This window comes from Balearica regulorum, chromosome 1, assembly GCF_011004875.1.
Source record: "Balearica regulorum gibbericeps isolate bBalReg1 chromosome 1, bBalReg1.pri, whole genome shotgun sequence".
NCBI lineage: Eukaryota > Metazoa > Chordata > Aves > Gruiformes > Gruidae > Balearica > Balearica regulorum.
Genome location: NC_046184.1, coordinates 70,384,177 through 70,400,871, shown reverse-complemented (window position 1 = coordinate 70,400,871; position 16,695 = coordinate 70,384,177). Strand labels below are relative to the sequence as shown.

At 39.2% G+C, this 16,695-nt stretch overlaps 1 protein-coding gene across 1 annotated transcript in view; it reads right to left on the bottom strand.

The window, feature by feature from the left end:
- Positions 1-16,695, bottom strand: part of PTPRO (protein tyrosine phosphatase receptor type O) — a 154,751-nt gene that overhangs the window by 51,362 nt on the left and 86,694 nt on the right. Inside the window, 5 exon segments of the mRNA XM_075757298.1 lie at positions 468-629; positions 1,624-2,070; positions 3,694-3,846; positions 5,977-6,135; positions 14,648-14,921. Coding sequence (XP_075613413.1) covers positions 468-629; positions 1,624-2,070; positions 3,694-3,846; positions 5,977-6,135; positions 14,648-14,921 — 1,195 coding nt within the window.

The window sequence follows — 16,695 nt, the reverse complement described above, 5'->3', positions numbered from 1 at the left end:
CATGTAATTTCAGAGCTCAGTGTTTAATTGTGCAATTCCCACACTCTCAGCCTGAGATGCCCTTCATCCCTAACCCGGTACATACAGCCTCCAGGAATCAGGAAGTTAAGTATTTTCAGGAATCTCAATAACCACCGATTTAATTGTCGGAATTAAATCCTCTCTTTGAAAGATGCAAGAGGGGAACCTGTTTCAGCGTACCACTTCTGAACGCTGGGCAATGGCTCTATCAAATACGTCACCTGCTTTCAGTTCTTAGCTCTTCCAAGACAGCACGATGAAGGCCCATCCAGGCAGGATATAATATATGACATATTTCCACTATTCTTCCTTTTCTGGCACAAAGAATTGCAGAAGACCGGACTCTTCTGATCCTGAAGCAGATCCCATAGCTTCCACAGTGGTCAAACTCTGTACATTTAAGTTATATGGGTCTGGGTGAAAGACAGATTTGTTGAGATACTTACTGATGTAGAAGCTAAGTGTTTTTGCTGATTGACTTCCCCGAACTTCACAAGAGCCAGAAGAGCTAAATGTTGTTACAGACAACTTGTATTTTCCTGGTTCTTTCAGTTCAGCAACAAATTTGTGAGTGTCCTCACTTACTGTCAAAAATTCCGTGGAGTTCTCTAAATTGGGGGGGGAAAAGTGTGGATTAATTGAAATTTGAAAGGCTCCAGGCACTGAGAAAATGATTTATATCAGAAATGCTAATACTGTTTCTGCTGTGGGATTAAAAGGTATCCAAAAGGACTGGATTTATGGGAGCAGTTTTATTTCCTGCCATCAGCACAAGAGTAATTAATGACCAAGGTTGCAGTATAGGTGTAGAGGAACAATAAACCCAGGCCAAATTTTCATTCCATAGAAGGGATGATAAAATAGGGTTGCCATGACTGTGCAAGTAAAAAACAGCACAGCATGGAAGAAAAGGAGCTTCTAATTTTCTATCTATTTCATTCTTATTCTGAAAAAAAACCCCACCAAACCCCAAACAGTATTTGTCCTCAGTGTGGGTAGGCTTATGAAAACTGCTTGTCAGGAGATAAAATTCATTTGGATAAAACAGATTTTAAAACAGAAAATCTTCAAGCAACATGGCGATTTTGTTGTAGCTCATCACTTGAAAAGTCTTCCCATTCTCCACCACAGCCTCCTTGTGGCCTGACAAATATGTTTGGTAGCTGTCCTCTGAGACAACTGCTAATCTGAATCTAGACTATCACTTCTGTATGCCCATTCCAGTCGAGATCACCCTGAGAACCTTTCTCAGTGGCAGACAAAACTACACGGTAGAATGTACCTTCTTTGTCTCAAATTTCTATCAGCTCATTTCTCCAACACCAGAATGGATTTACGATAACTGCAGTGTAAAGCAGTGCAGCAATATGTACAACAGTATAAACCTTGTTTAACAAAAGAGAACCGCAAACTGTGATTTACGCCTTCTCCCTTTTATGACACCTAGCCAGAATTCAATGCAAGAAACTTCTCAAGAAATACAGGAGATCTAACAAAGCCCTCTGAAACACAGTACTAAGTAATTAATAAGTTGCGGAGGAGACAACCCACCAATGGAATTACAGAAAAGAGGTATGAAAAGGGTATAAGGCTCTGTTTTACCTTCCCTTTCAATATTGATATGGAAACCATCAAACGCAGTAGGCGGCTTTGGTGGTAACCAGGTCAGCACCATTTGTACAGGAAGGAAGGAAGGGGGCTCTGGCGTGAGTTTTCCAGATGTGTTGACGTCATTGGTCTCATAATCACTGGAAACCACATTGACAAACTCCTCTTCACCTTCTGATGACTCAGCTTCGTTAGACCACCAGTACGGCTGTGACGTGGTTTCATACTCGGTGCTGTTATAGCGGTAGTCTGGCCAGGCAGCAGATGTGTTGACTGCTGGAATTTCAGGTGGATTGTCAGAAAAATGTCTAAGTTTTTCTTTCCTTATGATTTCTTGTGGTCCCATGAATGATTCTTCTGCAAAATTCCCACTGTGCTCTTCCCAGGTGTTTCTGTTGATTGGTACAATCTGAACAGAAATGTTTCGAGGTGGGTAAGGAACTAAAAGAGAAGCAAGGGTTAGTCTTTTAATAGGTATGTTCTGTGCACCTTTACAATGTGCTAATTCCCCAGAGAAATATTGTTTGCAGAAAAACAATGCATCTAGGAATGTGTTGAAATAACTTGTTCTTATTAAGATTCTCCTCTCTCTTACATTTCCTTATAGCAGAAGTGATTCTAGTGGGATCAAGATAAGTGTAAATTCACGGAAGAATCACGATTCAAGAATATCAGGTTGAAAAGTAGCTGTGAAGTCACAGTAAATCAGACTTCAGTGCTATCAGAGCAGCAAGGCTACTCAAGTGTGAATTTCTGAGAGTGGATCTTCATCTATTTTGTTGTGTCTTCCAGAAAGATCTTGATCATGGAAAAAATACTTCTGTAGAAATGAACTGAAAAACATACGCAAAACTAATATAGAGCATAGCTCATATTTAAAAAGTATGACCTTTACATTGCTGTAGGGCTTTTCATGTCCTTTTAGCAGCCACCTTTTCACAAGCATTAAACATCAGCTTAAATGTTAATATTTGTGAAAGCTTGATCTTAAGATTTGGGTCTCCAGAAGACAAGATTCTGGCACGCAAAGAACTTACTTCAACTTATGCCAGGAGGTGAACACATAGCTTTTTGTCTGCCTCACTGTAATTGCTTGTCTGTCTGCCCTTACGCATGATAAGCATGAGTAGCCTCTGCAAACAATTTTGACTGGCACCTTTTAAGCCAGCACCTTACAACATGCTAATGTGTTCATCTCCCTTGTCCCAGCCATGGCCACTAATACAAAACCAGATGCTACAATCTCATCACAGTTCATGCAAAGAATGAGGGATGGGAAGGCAACAGGAAAGAAAAATGCGATTCTTATGGTTCAGTATCTCCATAACTATATTTAGGATCCTCAGGACAGAACTCAGCTGGAATCAGTTGGCTTTGCTCTGTCCAAGGCAGTGGACCAACATCAGTGTTTTCATCTGAAGATTTAGCCTTCTGATTTTACCACTGGTTCATTTCACTTTGGGCCCTGGAAAATGTCTGTGGTCCAACAGATTAACAGAAAAGTTTTGGGCACCATCCCAGGACCAAATTAAATTAGTTCTGGACACTGAACAAATGCAATTTTCAGCCTTTGCCACATTGCTGTCTTGGAAATTAAAAGTTCATGCTTCAGGGCATAAACTGGCCGCCAAGAGGGGTGACTATGACATCCTTCTCTATGACAGAAGACTGCACAATGAGGAAGGCCTTCTCCATCAGTTTAGCTATGATTCACTGTGCATGGAGACAGACCAGTATAGATAGATCAATAGTATGCTCAGTGCAGCTATTCCTGTGGCTTAAAAATTAATTCCTAGCACAAGGCCTAGGATGTCTCATGTGAAGCAGAATTTATTTTCTAAGAAGCAAGCTTTATAACAGAAACCCTCATGCAAGTTTCCTTTTCCACTGTGTTGTACACATAACCCTATGTACTAGCTGCAGCATCCTCCTCCCGTGCTCCTGGCCAGGCAGGAACAGCTCCCGCACAGACACTCCTCTCTCTGAGATCAGTCCCCGTCCCACGGCAGAAAGGAAAGCAGCTGTACAAACTCCAAGCAAACAGCATGTAATAATTTTCTTCACCTGTTCTGTGCTGTTTGGGCTCATGCTGGACCCCGCTGTATTCCACTAGCGTGCTTTTGTTGAAGGTTGCTTCTGATACCAACTGAAATGTGATGTTACTGTAGCATATACCTGGTAGCCAGTGATTGAAAACTGTTTTACCTTTAAAGAAATCTGCAGAAGGTTTAAAAAGAAGAAAAAAAAAAGGAAAAAAAAAGAGGAAAATACATCAAATATTCACTTTCTGATAATGCAACTGCACATGCTGAGCTGGCAGCGTTTCAGATGTTTAAACATTGATCAGCCTGGTCCGAGACATGAAATTCTAATAATTCAGTTTGCCAACATTTTTCCTGGCTGTCAAAGCCACTTTGCTACCACCACACCCCCCCCCCCCCCCCCCCATAAAAAACCAAACCCAAAACCAAACAACAAACCAAACCAAAACCTCCTAAAAAACAGCACAAGAAACATGAGCTACTTTTCACAGGAAAGGGAACTGAATCTGGCAGCCTGTTCCACGTGACACTGAATATCTCAAAGAGCATCTGACAGTTTCTGCAGACCTTTAACTGCTGCACGCAAAAGCCTCTTTGGTCTTTTGCTGACTGAGGCATAACAGTCGGGGTAGATGTTCAGAGGACCATCCACCATGCAACTGAGTGCAAGCCGCAGTACCGAGAGCTGAGCTCATGTCCACCATCGGTACACGTGCGGGCTGAAGAGAAGTTGCTTAGAGCTATTTGGCTACGGAAAGGAGCGCGTGAGTTGATTAAGTGAATCTCTTAATTCAGGTTGACATTTTTATTAATCAGCAGCTGCAGCATTACAGCCCCTGGAACCAGGTATTAGCTGTAGAAGACAAAAATTACTGCTGGTATCCCTTTTGTTCTCTGGAAAGAGGTCACCTATATTTTGTACTATGATCCAGAATCACACTTCCTCACTTCTGGCACTTCACAGCATTGAAAATGTGATTTCTAGCCCCACCCTGTATTGAAGCAAAGAGACTCCAAATTTTTCTGACCTCATTTTGGAGGTGCGTATCTCCCTCTGCTGACTTTAGAGAGAGCTTACAGTGACCGGACTTCTACTTTGGGAGCCTTAATTCAACGCCTAAAATTCAATCCAGCACCTACTGGGTTGCTCAAAGACATTTTACTGCCACTATGCAATGTTAAACCATTGGGGGTTCAGGGCCTACAGAGTATGCAGGTGCCTTTTTCACCTCTTAGGATGCTTTCCATAGGACAGTCTCATTTATATCTTTGAGATAAATGCTATACTTAAGCTATACTGCGGGGCAAAAAGGAGTTCAATTTTAAACAAATAAAAGAGAAAGCAGAATTTCCTCGTTAGATTGTTTAGATGGTTAGATTGATTGTTTAAATCGTTTAGACTGACTGTCTAGATTGTTGGATTGATTGTTTTTGATTAGATTATCTTAAGAAAAATGAAATTTATGATATGCAGCAGGGTTTGTTAGCTCAGGGACAACACTGAAAGCCACGGTAATATACAGTACTACACAGCATAGTACTATTAGCACTGTGTCACTGTATGGTGATACAGAACTACCAGATTTAAGTCCTGCACCAGGAATCAGGTATACTGAAATGGTTTCCCAGCTCTGGGGCATCGCAGAACTCTCCTATCAACCATTCACCAAAGAGGAAACCTTCTCCAGAGGGAAGGGACTGGGAACTTTTTTAAAGCTTCCAACTGATGCAGAATGTCATCCGGGGATTTCAACCAACATATCTAGAAAGCTAAAACATATCTCTCTCCTTCCCACTGAGTTTCAGGTTTCTTTCCTTTTCCTTTTCTTTTGTTTTTGGATTGTACAGCAGCAGGAAAGATAGAAAAAAAAATGGTGGAAAGTTTTTTTTGGATTTTAGTGTACATGATTATTTGGAAGCACCAGAAATTGGGGATCCATTCCCAGGTTCATTTCAGAACTGAATTAAAAAATCCAAACCGCCCAGGCTTCCTCTAAAATCCAAAAGAAAGGAAGCATCACTAGAACAGGAAGCAGGTTTAAATCCAAAGTGAACCCCTACCTCAGTTTGAAGATCCATCCCTTACTTCATGATACAAAAGATATAATGAGATATAATTAAGATATAAATAAGTAATAAGATATAATAAGACATAAATAAGACATAAAAGACATAATTATAAACAGACGCATTACCAGAAATATAAATCATTATAACCAATACATGCCAAAACCACACCTAAGACCACTATTTATAATGTTTCCAGCAGGTAGCATTAAGTTTTAGCAGAAGAGTTTCCTCCTACCTTTGTACAGCATTGTTCGGTAGTCTTTTCCTTCCCAATAGCTTATATTTACCCTGGTAAAAACATTGTACTTCTCTGGGTACTGAATTTCAAACAACACTCCTGTTTCTGGGGATGGTTTGTAATCATAGATAGAAACACTGCTCACAGGAAGGGGTTCTAAAGGATATACAAATAAAAGGAAAAAAGGAAGAAAGGAACAGATTAATAGGCAAACTGAGTTCTTGACACCTAAGAACAAAACCAAACACCACCAAAGAAACAAAAGGTTTTGCTAGGTATGGCACAGGCACTCTTCAATCTACCAGGTGACATCTGGGGCTTCACAGAGGTCTGGGGCAAAGCTACCTGGCATGTTGTCAAAGCCAAGATTTGTGTGTTCCCCCACAAAACAATTTATGTTCTTGATACTTACACTTTAACAGAAAAATTTCCTTATTTGCCATAAAAAGTAAGGTTGAAATAGCCGTTATTATTTAAGCACTCACAGTCATCACCCCAGAAAGGTTTTCATCTTTAATGCTTGCCAATCATGTAGAAGTGCCCAGAAAAAAACAACAAAACACTTGAAATTGCTCATAACTTTGGCATAAATCTGAACTTCTAAGATTAGCTGAGAAGCTTATCAGCGTAACAGCCAAAGGAAGCTACCTGCATGAAGATTTTATATTTTGATATGTATTCATTTCTTTATTTCATGGGTAATTACCCAGCCCCCGTACCTACCATATCTGAGAGGGCCACCGTCTGCAACATATTTATCCACACCAAGCTTCTACAAAATATAGCGGTACCACTACCATTATTTTACAAATGAAGAACTGAGGTACAGAGAAGCCTGGGCACAGAGGGGAGGTAAGCACAGAACTGCCGATCCAGTGCTCTGACCTCTGAGCCAGGTGGGCTATAAAAAGTATAAAAATGTGTCCTGTGATGTGGCACCTAGACCAGTGTAGTTCCATTGACTAAGGAAAGCTGTGTCTATTCACTGTAGCTGGGAGTCTGGATTCTTGCATATAAGAGAGTCACAGTATTATTCAGCCTCCTTTATCCACACAAAAAAAAGAAAAGAAAAATTTAAAAAAAAATTAGCCTTTTGCTCGATGCTCTCCTCAACAAGAAAAAAAATTATAGCATTGGTTAAGAGGGCCAAGATGATATTCAAAACAAGGTTATAGTGTCAGTTGGAATTTGTCATACTAACATATTTTAATTGAGGTAGTTAATGCACAACACCCTCAGTAATTATGCCTACACCCTTATAAGTATTATTGTGTTGATTTAGTTCCTGCATACTGTAGGGAACAGATTGAAAAATTCAGGCTGTACATTAGCTTGGCCTTGGAGGACTCAAAATTTAAGTTCAAAGTTCTGCTGTTGTAGGCTCCGGAGAAAAACTAATAAAATATTTTTCCCCAAAGTGCATAGAGTCACAATGAGCAAGAGGAAGAGTAGATGAAAGGGAAGAGCAGTATCAGTTTCAAAAGTGGAATTATCACACAGAAGGTGGAATAGTTTAATCAAAGATGGAAAAGCAAGACTGTAGTAGAAGTGAAAATTAAACCCCAGTTAATGGCACAGTATTTTCACTACGGTACCAAGTTTCCAGATGTGATGAGAAGTGGAGGAAAAAACTAACCAAGAACAAAAGCCACAGATGCAAACAGAATCTCTCCCCGAGTCTTAAGAAGTCGTCATGTTGTCACATTTTTAACTTTGTCAGAGCATGGGAATGCAATGTTGTAGGATTATTAAAATGCTTGTCATGGCAAAGACGCTTCATTAGCTTCAGGTAAATATCAGTATATTCATATATTAATCGCTTACAAATAGAAACACCCAATCTCACAGACACCAACGGGCACTTCAGTGATGTGATCTGTGAAAATTTTGGTGACAATTTGTGATAGCCTAGAAATAAATAGGAGTAAAGCAGATCATGGAAAACAAAGCCTACCCTTTTCTTTCTGCTGAGGCTTTTCCCATCGCTTATTCTGAAATAAATAGTTGATCTGACTATGCACATGACCAGAGGATTCATATCACAGCTCACACAGCACACAATAGTAGTTTAAATGACAATAACAATCTCTAAACAGCTCAACTCTTGCGTGCGGTCATCTTTCATGTTAGCAGGTATGCCCTGGGCTTTATCCTGCTATCTCGTTCACATCTGAGGCCTCCTTATTTCTGAAAGAATTACTGAAACTTTCTTATGTCAGTGATTAAATTAACGCATTTATTCCTTCCTACGACAAATCAAATAAAGGATGGAAGTTATATTCATTTTTAATCCAAATGATTTTTCCTCCTGATGCTTTGATTTAATTAACCAATAATTGAATTAAGCGGTAATCACCACAGACTCTCTCTCTTGTTGTTATCTTCCGCTTACTCTCCTCTCCTTGCTCAAGGCTGATGTTAGCAGAGTAGCAGGAGTGATATAATGCAATTTAAAGAGTCTTCCATTATCTTACTTCCTTCAGCACCAAATCTTCACATCAAAAGCTATTTGCACACTGTGAAATTAAAAGGACACTCAGCAGATAAAAATCTCGTTCTGTTTTTCACTTACTAACTGCTCTGAGGGTTATTAAACTTAAGGAATATACAAAATGTCACTCTTCACTGTCTATAATTCAGAGCATAAACAGTCGGGTCTTTTTAATTTTACAGTTTTCAGTATTTAGGATCCAGCTTTTCAAAGATTTCAGTGGCTTTCAAAAAATAGCCTAAATAAAGTGTAATATAATACTTCAAAAAACTTAGAGCTTTATAAATGCTCTGCACTACATTGATGTCTGAAGTCATATTACAGAAGGGACTTGGAGAGTTTCAGTGTCCCTCTAATAGCATGTTTAAGGCACTTCTTCATGTGCAATCTCTTTATTTTTAGTCTTGCAGACTATATTAAACGCACATAGACAAGCTTGCAAGATCAAGACCTAAATTTGCCTTTTTTCTCAGAATTTGCCACTCCTATAGCAACTGCTTTCCCATTTTATCTGTTTATGAGAAACTTGATTTGTGTGTTTCTCCTGGACTCTACAGCATTTTGCATTTAGCACATAGCCTGCATTATACAAACATCAAGATAGCATAATAAATGCTGCTAACCTCTTCCTCAAATGCCCTGGAAAATTCTGGATGCTAAATCCTCCAATAATGCATTCAATCTGTGCCAGACAGATTAATGTTTGCCATTCAGGAAAAAGAAAAAAACAAGTACATTGAAAATAAGTACCATATTCCAGTCCAAATCAATTTGGTTTTAATATTCGTAGATCAGGTCACTCTACAGATTCAATTAATGACTGATTACTGTGGTAGCTTAGACGTAATATTACATGCGGGTGATTGAAATGGGACTGAGATCAACTCTCTTGCTTCTCACACTCAAACCCAAATTAATCATGATTTACCTTCATATTGTGACATCTATAAAAAAGAAGCCCCATTACCTGAGTGGTCTAACTCCCATGGATAATCCCCTTTATTCATATGAAGAAGTTGTGAACTATATAACTTTCTCCCCAGGATGACACTGTTTCCATATCTACATAGTTAATGGGAGTAAGTCATAGCTAGGTAAAGCTCCATTATGTTATAAACTTTAGGGATCATTTTATCTCTTGCTAAAAAAGCAACCATTTTTAAGATTAAACAGCTGCTGTTTAATACTTTAGGAACATAATGTTCAACTTTATGATACGTAATAGAAGATACCATGTGCAATTGCTTTTGAAAGGGGAATGTAAGTGAAAGCAGTATCTAAGCAATGATGGTATATACTGCAATTTCTAGATGCCTGCATAAGATGACAAATAAAAAGACAATACAAACTAAAAAAATAATGTTGTCACAAGAACAAAGGTATATCTGTTGTTCTTGAAGAGATTTAGGTCAATACTTTAAATCAGCCTTCCAACAGATATTACGGCAGGAAAAATTAGTCATATGGTTGCAGTTCTTTTTGTTTCTTTGATTCCGATGGAGGGCTTTTTTCACCTTAGAAAGGGGATAACATGATTTGTTTGCTGGGGAAAGCTGAGCATTAATGAACCTAGGTGTTCCTCTGAGTTACGTTTCAAAATTAGGGCTGCCACAGAAAATCAGCCTTTTTAAAGATGTGCCATTGTCATCCTTAAAGAAAGAAAAGCACCAAGGGCTTAAGTTTTACATTTAATTGGGAAAAAACCCCCAACCCTCTGAAGCTTCTACTTCAACAGCTCTGATCCATTAACGAGCCAGAGGAAAGGATTCGACCTGCTGAATCACTTCCTGCAGCATCTGGCAGAATGACAACTGAGCATTAACTAGGTCTAATGCCAATTACTTTCTGAGAGCTGAAGAGATCAGAGTCCCAGGCAGCAGGCCCACTGATCTCTTGAGGAGAATATTTTTTGTAGAAGGCACAGAGGCAGAACTCTCCCTAAAGGGAATATATTTTACTGTGATTTATATGTAAGGAATCATCGGCTTTTGAAACAATGAGACATTTACCACTCAAAACTCCTAACCATGAGCTAAAATAAAAGTCAGGCAAAGTTGCTCTTTACCCTCAGAGATCCTGATTTCTCCCATTCCCAGAAGATATACATATTTCCTACAGCACACAATAGTTTTACAATGTACTGCTTTCCCCATTCCTTCAAATGTACAAATATTTTTTCCTTGACAACAAAAATTGACAGTGAATTTGAAAAAAAAAAAAAAAAGAAAGGCTATATGAGTATGAGTCACCCTGGGAAGAATAAAACAAGGCTTCAAGCTGGGAAAATGGAGAATGAGTAAGAATTTCAGTCACTGATTTTACATCCAAGCTCTTTATTTCTCTCATAAACTACTTTAAAACCAATTAGTAATAAGGTGGAACTTTCTTTCAAATATTGCAAAAGACTAAATTAATTACATAAATTCTGGAGTTACTTCACTGCCGTCAAAAAGCCAAAACTCCAAGAGCAGAAGAAGCAAGCAAGCTTGAAATAATTGTGTCAGATACCAAAACTACTTCTATCTTTGTCTAGACTGAAAACTGGAAGGAAGGTCACTTTGATAGGCACAACACAACTGCACACACAGGAATCTGGCCAGAACGGTGAGATTCACACATCTATTACTGTGAAAACCATGACAGGGATCTTTAATAATAAGTAGTCAGGGTTTCAGTTTTTTCTCCTTCAGTGAAGTACTGAGCCAAATTTGCTGAACACAGTTTTGCTACAGAATCGGAAGTGTTACTTTGGACTCAAATTCTATTTTACAGGTTTCCTATCTAAGAGTTGAACGCGCTCCGTTCATCTCATCCTTTTAACATCCCTGCTCAGGAAGCAATGCAAGGATGTGGGCTGTGCTCCAGCTGACAAAACCCTTGGGCTCTGAGAAGAAATATTGCAACAAATAGCTCATACTTTGCACTACAACAATCTGGACTACAGAACCTAAACAAGGGAACTCCATAGGTTGTGGTGTTTTGATTAACATGAGAAAACCCTGAAATTATTGCAGAGACAAGCGGAAAATAAACTGTTCAGCCTTGTAGAGAAAGCCCAAATTAACATACATACATGCATATATGTATATTTATATAATATTAAGATATTTTATTTTTTCTATGTACATATTTATACACACAATTATTTATATGTATTTATATTTACACATATATAATTACAGATGCATATATATAATATATAAAATATATATTTTATTAGCTTTTAAATTTTTTTTTTTTTTCCTGGACAGAAACCTTAGAGGGGTAAAACAAAAGTCTTCTCTGACTTAAGTGGGATGAAGTTTCAACCTGTGAAGAGACATGCTTTTTTTGCCAATATGCTGAGAAGCAGTACATCGCTGAGGGATGTGAATAGGAAGAAGGAAATGTCATCAAGATATGCCATCAGAAAGCAGAGGTCTTTCACAACTCTCACTGAATTTCTAAGTAGGCAATCTCTTTGAAGGACCTTGCGCTCATTTTCACATGCACAATTTGGATACACACTGCTCTGTGTGAAACTCAGATCTCCAGCATATGGCCAAGCTGAAAGAGTGCATCTCCCTGCACTGACTCCTTTGCAGACATCAGGAGATCCCAGAAAACTATTGTAAAATATCGAAGTACAGCCTTGGGAATAACCACGTTGGCATCACTGGCTATCCTACTTGATTTATCTTGTGGCGGCCTAATGAATGGAGCCAATCTGCAACTGGTAAAGCTCTCTTGATACCAATGAAATTAGAGCAGGAATTAATTTGGACCTGGAAGCTAGTTACAATGTGCTATTTTTTCATTTGTAAGATACAGAGGGAATAAATCAGATAGTTATATGTCTTTGCATGGTTAAAATAAACTATATGGCATAGTTTATTTTTATTTTAATAATAAAATATTTTATTATTTTAAGAAAAATATGAATCTATCCTAATTATTGTCTGCCAAAAAAATCAAGTTAATTAATAGTCACAAAACAATGTAAAACAGGCAGTGGACAATACAAATAAAAGGAAAAATTGAAAAAAGAATATGAAATCAAATTATCATCTAATGCAATTTTGCAGGAGAAGCTAATGGTTATTACACAAGTTTTAAGATCGCTTCCCAAAAGCACTGCACTGAAATATACCTTGAAAAGCCCAGCCTGCTACACTGTCTTTTCATCTCAAATTTATTTTCATTCCTGTAGCCTCGTGCTCAAAAAGATGAGCTGTGTTAATAGCTGAGGCTGCTACATGAAAGCTAGCGCTCATCAGCCTGCCTAACAGAAAATACCAGGAAGGAGACGGGGCCCTTTCCCCTGCGAAGCTCACAATTCACAGCACGCCTCTAGTGCTTGGTACAGCATCCTTCAACGCCGCCTGCAAAAAATGCCCTTTCATTCCCATGAGCCGGGTTGTCTTTCTGTTGAGACAAAACCAGTGAAACTTGTTGTTCCCCTCTTGTTACGCGAGTTCGTCAAGCAGCGCCAGCCGACTGCCAGAATCACCGGTCCTTGCAAGGTCTGGGCGAGCAGCAGAGGCCACAGCAGGAGCCCTGAGATGCTGCCAGCACACCCGCATAAGACAGGTGGTGGAAAGGGCTGGGCTCCCGTCTGCCGGAAAGGACACCGTCAAGCCTTGGAGGAGTGGGAGAGATGTGGGCTACGACCCGTGGAGATGTCAGACTCGCGCTCTTTCGGTAACACCTTGTGGAAACCCCCTGAGCCAGAAATGGGAAGTCTGGGGCTGGCTTTGATGGGCTGAGGGACACTGGCTCCCTCCTTCCTTCAGAGATCCCCTGCATGGGAGTGTGTGCTCCATCTGCCATTCTGGATCACACCTTCCCCTGCCACCAGTGACCCTCCTGGGCTCTGGAAATCAAACAGCAACCAGCCCTGCCGCACGACTGCAAGTGAGGCATTCAAAACCCACTGGAAATGCATAGTGAGGCATTTTTTTTTCTTCAATTGTATAGACACCTTATACTTCCATTATTTTCTTTTAAGAAAACAAACAAACCATAAAATAGGAAATTGGATTAAAATTATTACTTTGTCTGCAAGGTTAAAGCAGTCAAATAAAAAGAAATTCAGGCTGCTTGTGAACCCTTAAATTGCCCGCTACACATAGATGTTCTCGCACATATGCCTTACGAAAGACTTGCATTACTCAACCCCATGATATTTTTCCCATGGGATCCTTCATGGTTGCACAACTTGGGCACACAAGGGAAGGCTGAAGAATGTCTAGATGATGCAAAATCTGGTTACTCCTAAGTTTCAAGCACCTCACTCAGTAACATATGAAGCTACTGTAATATGCTTTGAATGTTATTACAGTGGATGGCATTCCTCATTGACAGAATAAGTACACAAAATCATAACCATTCCACATCTGCAAGCCAACTAAAACTGTCTGTAGATTTTAAGGTGCCATTTAGGAAAAGAAAAGAAGAAAAAGGAAATTGGTTTTGCCCCATCCAAATAATTTTTTTGTCTTTTCTTGAATCTGTCTTCCAGATGAACAAATAATTTTATATTCTACAAATTGTTTTCAGGTTCGCAGATGGAAAGAGTTCTGGAGCAACAGTAGAGCCAGAAATACAGCAGGAATCACACAGAAATCTGGAAATATGGTCTCCATCACAAAAAACTTCAGCTGTACTGGCAGAAACACATGGTGACTACTATTTGCTTTTCAGGTTTAGTACTGATTCAATATATTAGCAATCAAAGAAGGTTGTTATAGCATTTAAAACAGAATATACCTCACTATGTAAGAGGAGTGCTTACACTGAAATGTCAGTCAACACTTTTTTATTCCTTTTACTAGATTTTTGAAACTCCTGATTTATCCTGAGTTTAGGATGATTGTCTGGAAAGGAGGTTCAACCATCACTTGTTTCAGTATGTTAAAACTCTCCAAGTCAGTCTTCAGGAAGGGTCACCTGGGGGGAACCCACAGCTGTGCCTTTCCTGCTGCCCAGACCTTGTGAATTTTCTCTGATAAGCCTTCTCAACACATATTCTCTACTGTTCTCACACAGGGATTCATCCTGCACACCAGGAGGGCCTACTGAAAACAAAACAAAACAAAAAAAGCCCCATCCAACCTTTTCCACAAGAAGAACTTCCAGGGGGAAAAAACACACACAAAGAGAAGAAACAGAAGAAAAAAAGAATAAGGTGTTACTTACTGGTTAACACAGTGATTGATCTCGCCGACTTGGAAACCATATTTGAATTCACTACCAACAGAGTTACTATGTAATATAGGCCATGGTATTTGGCATTAAAAACCACAGGGGCAGGTAAAGTGCTATTGAATTCTTCGAACTGGAAAAAGTAGTTCTTGGATTCTCCAGCTATCTTCACAACATATACAGAGGATGAGCTCACAACATCAGATGCTTCCAGGGAGACAATGATACAATTGTCTTCTCGGACAGTAACCTGGAAAGGTTCTGCATTCTACAAGACAAGAATAAAGACTTTGCTGAAGTAAAACATATTATTTCACTCCTAGTCATTTTCCCTGCTATTCATAGGATAATCATGCTGTATTTGTGTTAAAGTTATGTTTCATATTCTGCAAGACAGTTAGCATCAAAGATCTAGCAATTTTTTCAGAATACAACTGACAATCAGCCAAAGTCCAGAGGCATCTGATTATCAGGCCAGTCTCTCTGCAGCAGAGGCTGGTTCCTGCCATGTGCTTTCTGATGCTCTGGCTACTCCATCCCTTACATCCCGAGGAACAAAGCCTCTGCTTTGTTCCTTTCTTTCCTGACAGAAGGTGGAGCAGAGCAGAAGAAGGATGAGATTAAAAATGGTATCAGGAGCAAGAGGATTTCCAATAAAGCCACAAAGTGTAAGTCATTTAAATCCCAAAAAGAGATGATTAAATCAAGACTCTCTTATCTTGCAGAAACAGGATCATATGTTCTTCAATGCAATATATTCTGAAAGCCTGCAACTGGAGAATAATTTTTGGCACTGACTAAGCTTTTCCAAATATGCCCATTCCAGCAAGTACCAGGTGATAAATGGCTCTCAGCACTATGTCCATGGCTTTGGTTGGCACTCTTCATTTCCTAAGCTACACCATTTCATTTTCAATATTTCTTTTATTAGTAGTAGACAAAAAGGAGCAATTTAACCTTGTTTTCATATATCACAAGCATGTTAAGTCATTGCCAGCTGAAAACACTTTCCTTTTGCAAACCAGCTGTCAGCAAGAAACGCTTGTTCTCTACAGGAATTTCAAAACAGAGTCATGGTAATTAATGAGAAGGAAAAGTTCAAGCTTTAATCAAGAGTTGCCTTTTTGTTTATTAGGCCATGCTGCTGCTTGGAATTTTTTTTACCCCCAGCAAAACCTGCAATATCTGATATTTTCAATTCCCAGCTCCTTGGTATCTTTTTCTCCGTATTTCACAGGCTGAGAGCTCTATTTGGAGGGCAGGGTGGGCAACCATGGCTGGTTTGCAACTTACTTATTCAGTCAAGTTGTTCCTGCACCAAAGAGCCAGACACCTCCTTCAGAGAGTAATTCTAGCAGCTTGGCTACCTCCTTGTCTTGTAGTTTTGTTTAGTGGGGATTCTTCCATGAGAATAGTCTTTTTTGGATTTATGGTGCAGGAGCCAGGCTCCCTATTTGGAATTCACACATATGGCGTGGCCAACTCCTGGCATTCAAAAAACAAACCAAACCAAACCCCCAAAAGAACAAAGAATTGGTTCTAGAACTGTAAGACTTTAAATAACAGTAGTTTGCCTTTACACATATTTATGCTTTTACCACTGGGCTTTGAGATTTCACAGTGTACTTAAGGTCATATCACCCTATATGCAAAACTATAGGCTTGAGAAGAAAGGATCTAAGCAAATCCATTCATCTGACCCAACATGAGAACAGGGTAACAAGTGTATAATAGGTCCAGCCCAAATGGGATAACCAGTCTAGAGAGCTTCAAGCCTGAGATTAAAAATAGAGGCAACACAACTTCAGCTGCTGATTTGAGGTTTGCTTTGATTAGTCTTTTAAAAAATGACTTTGAAGTTGCTAAAATTATATAAGCCAATGTAATCAATGGTGAATACTTTTCTGTTGAATTCTGGGTAATTTTTCACAGACAGTAGAGTGATTGCTCCAAGAGGTTTACAATGAAAGACTACAATTATGCAAAAGCTTCCATGTTTTCTCCTTAGCTTCAGCTGAATTCAACAGGCTTACCCCTGAATA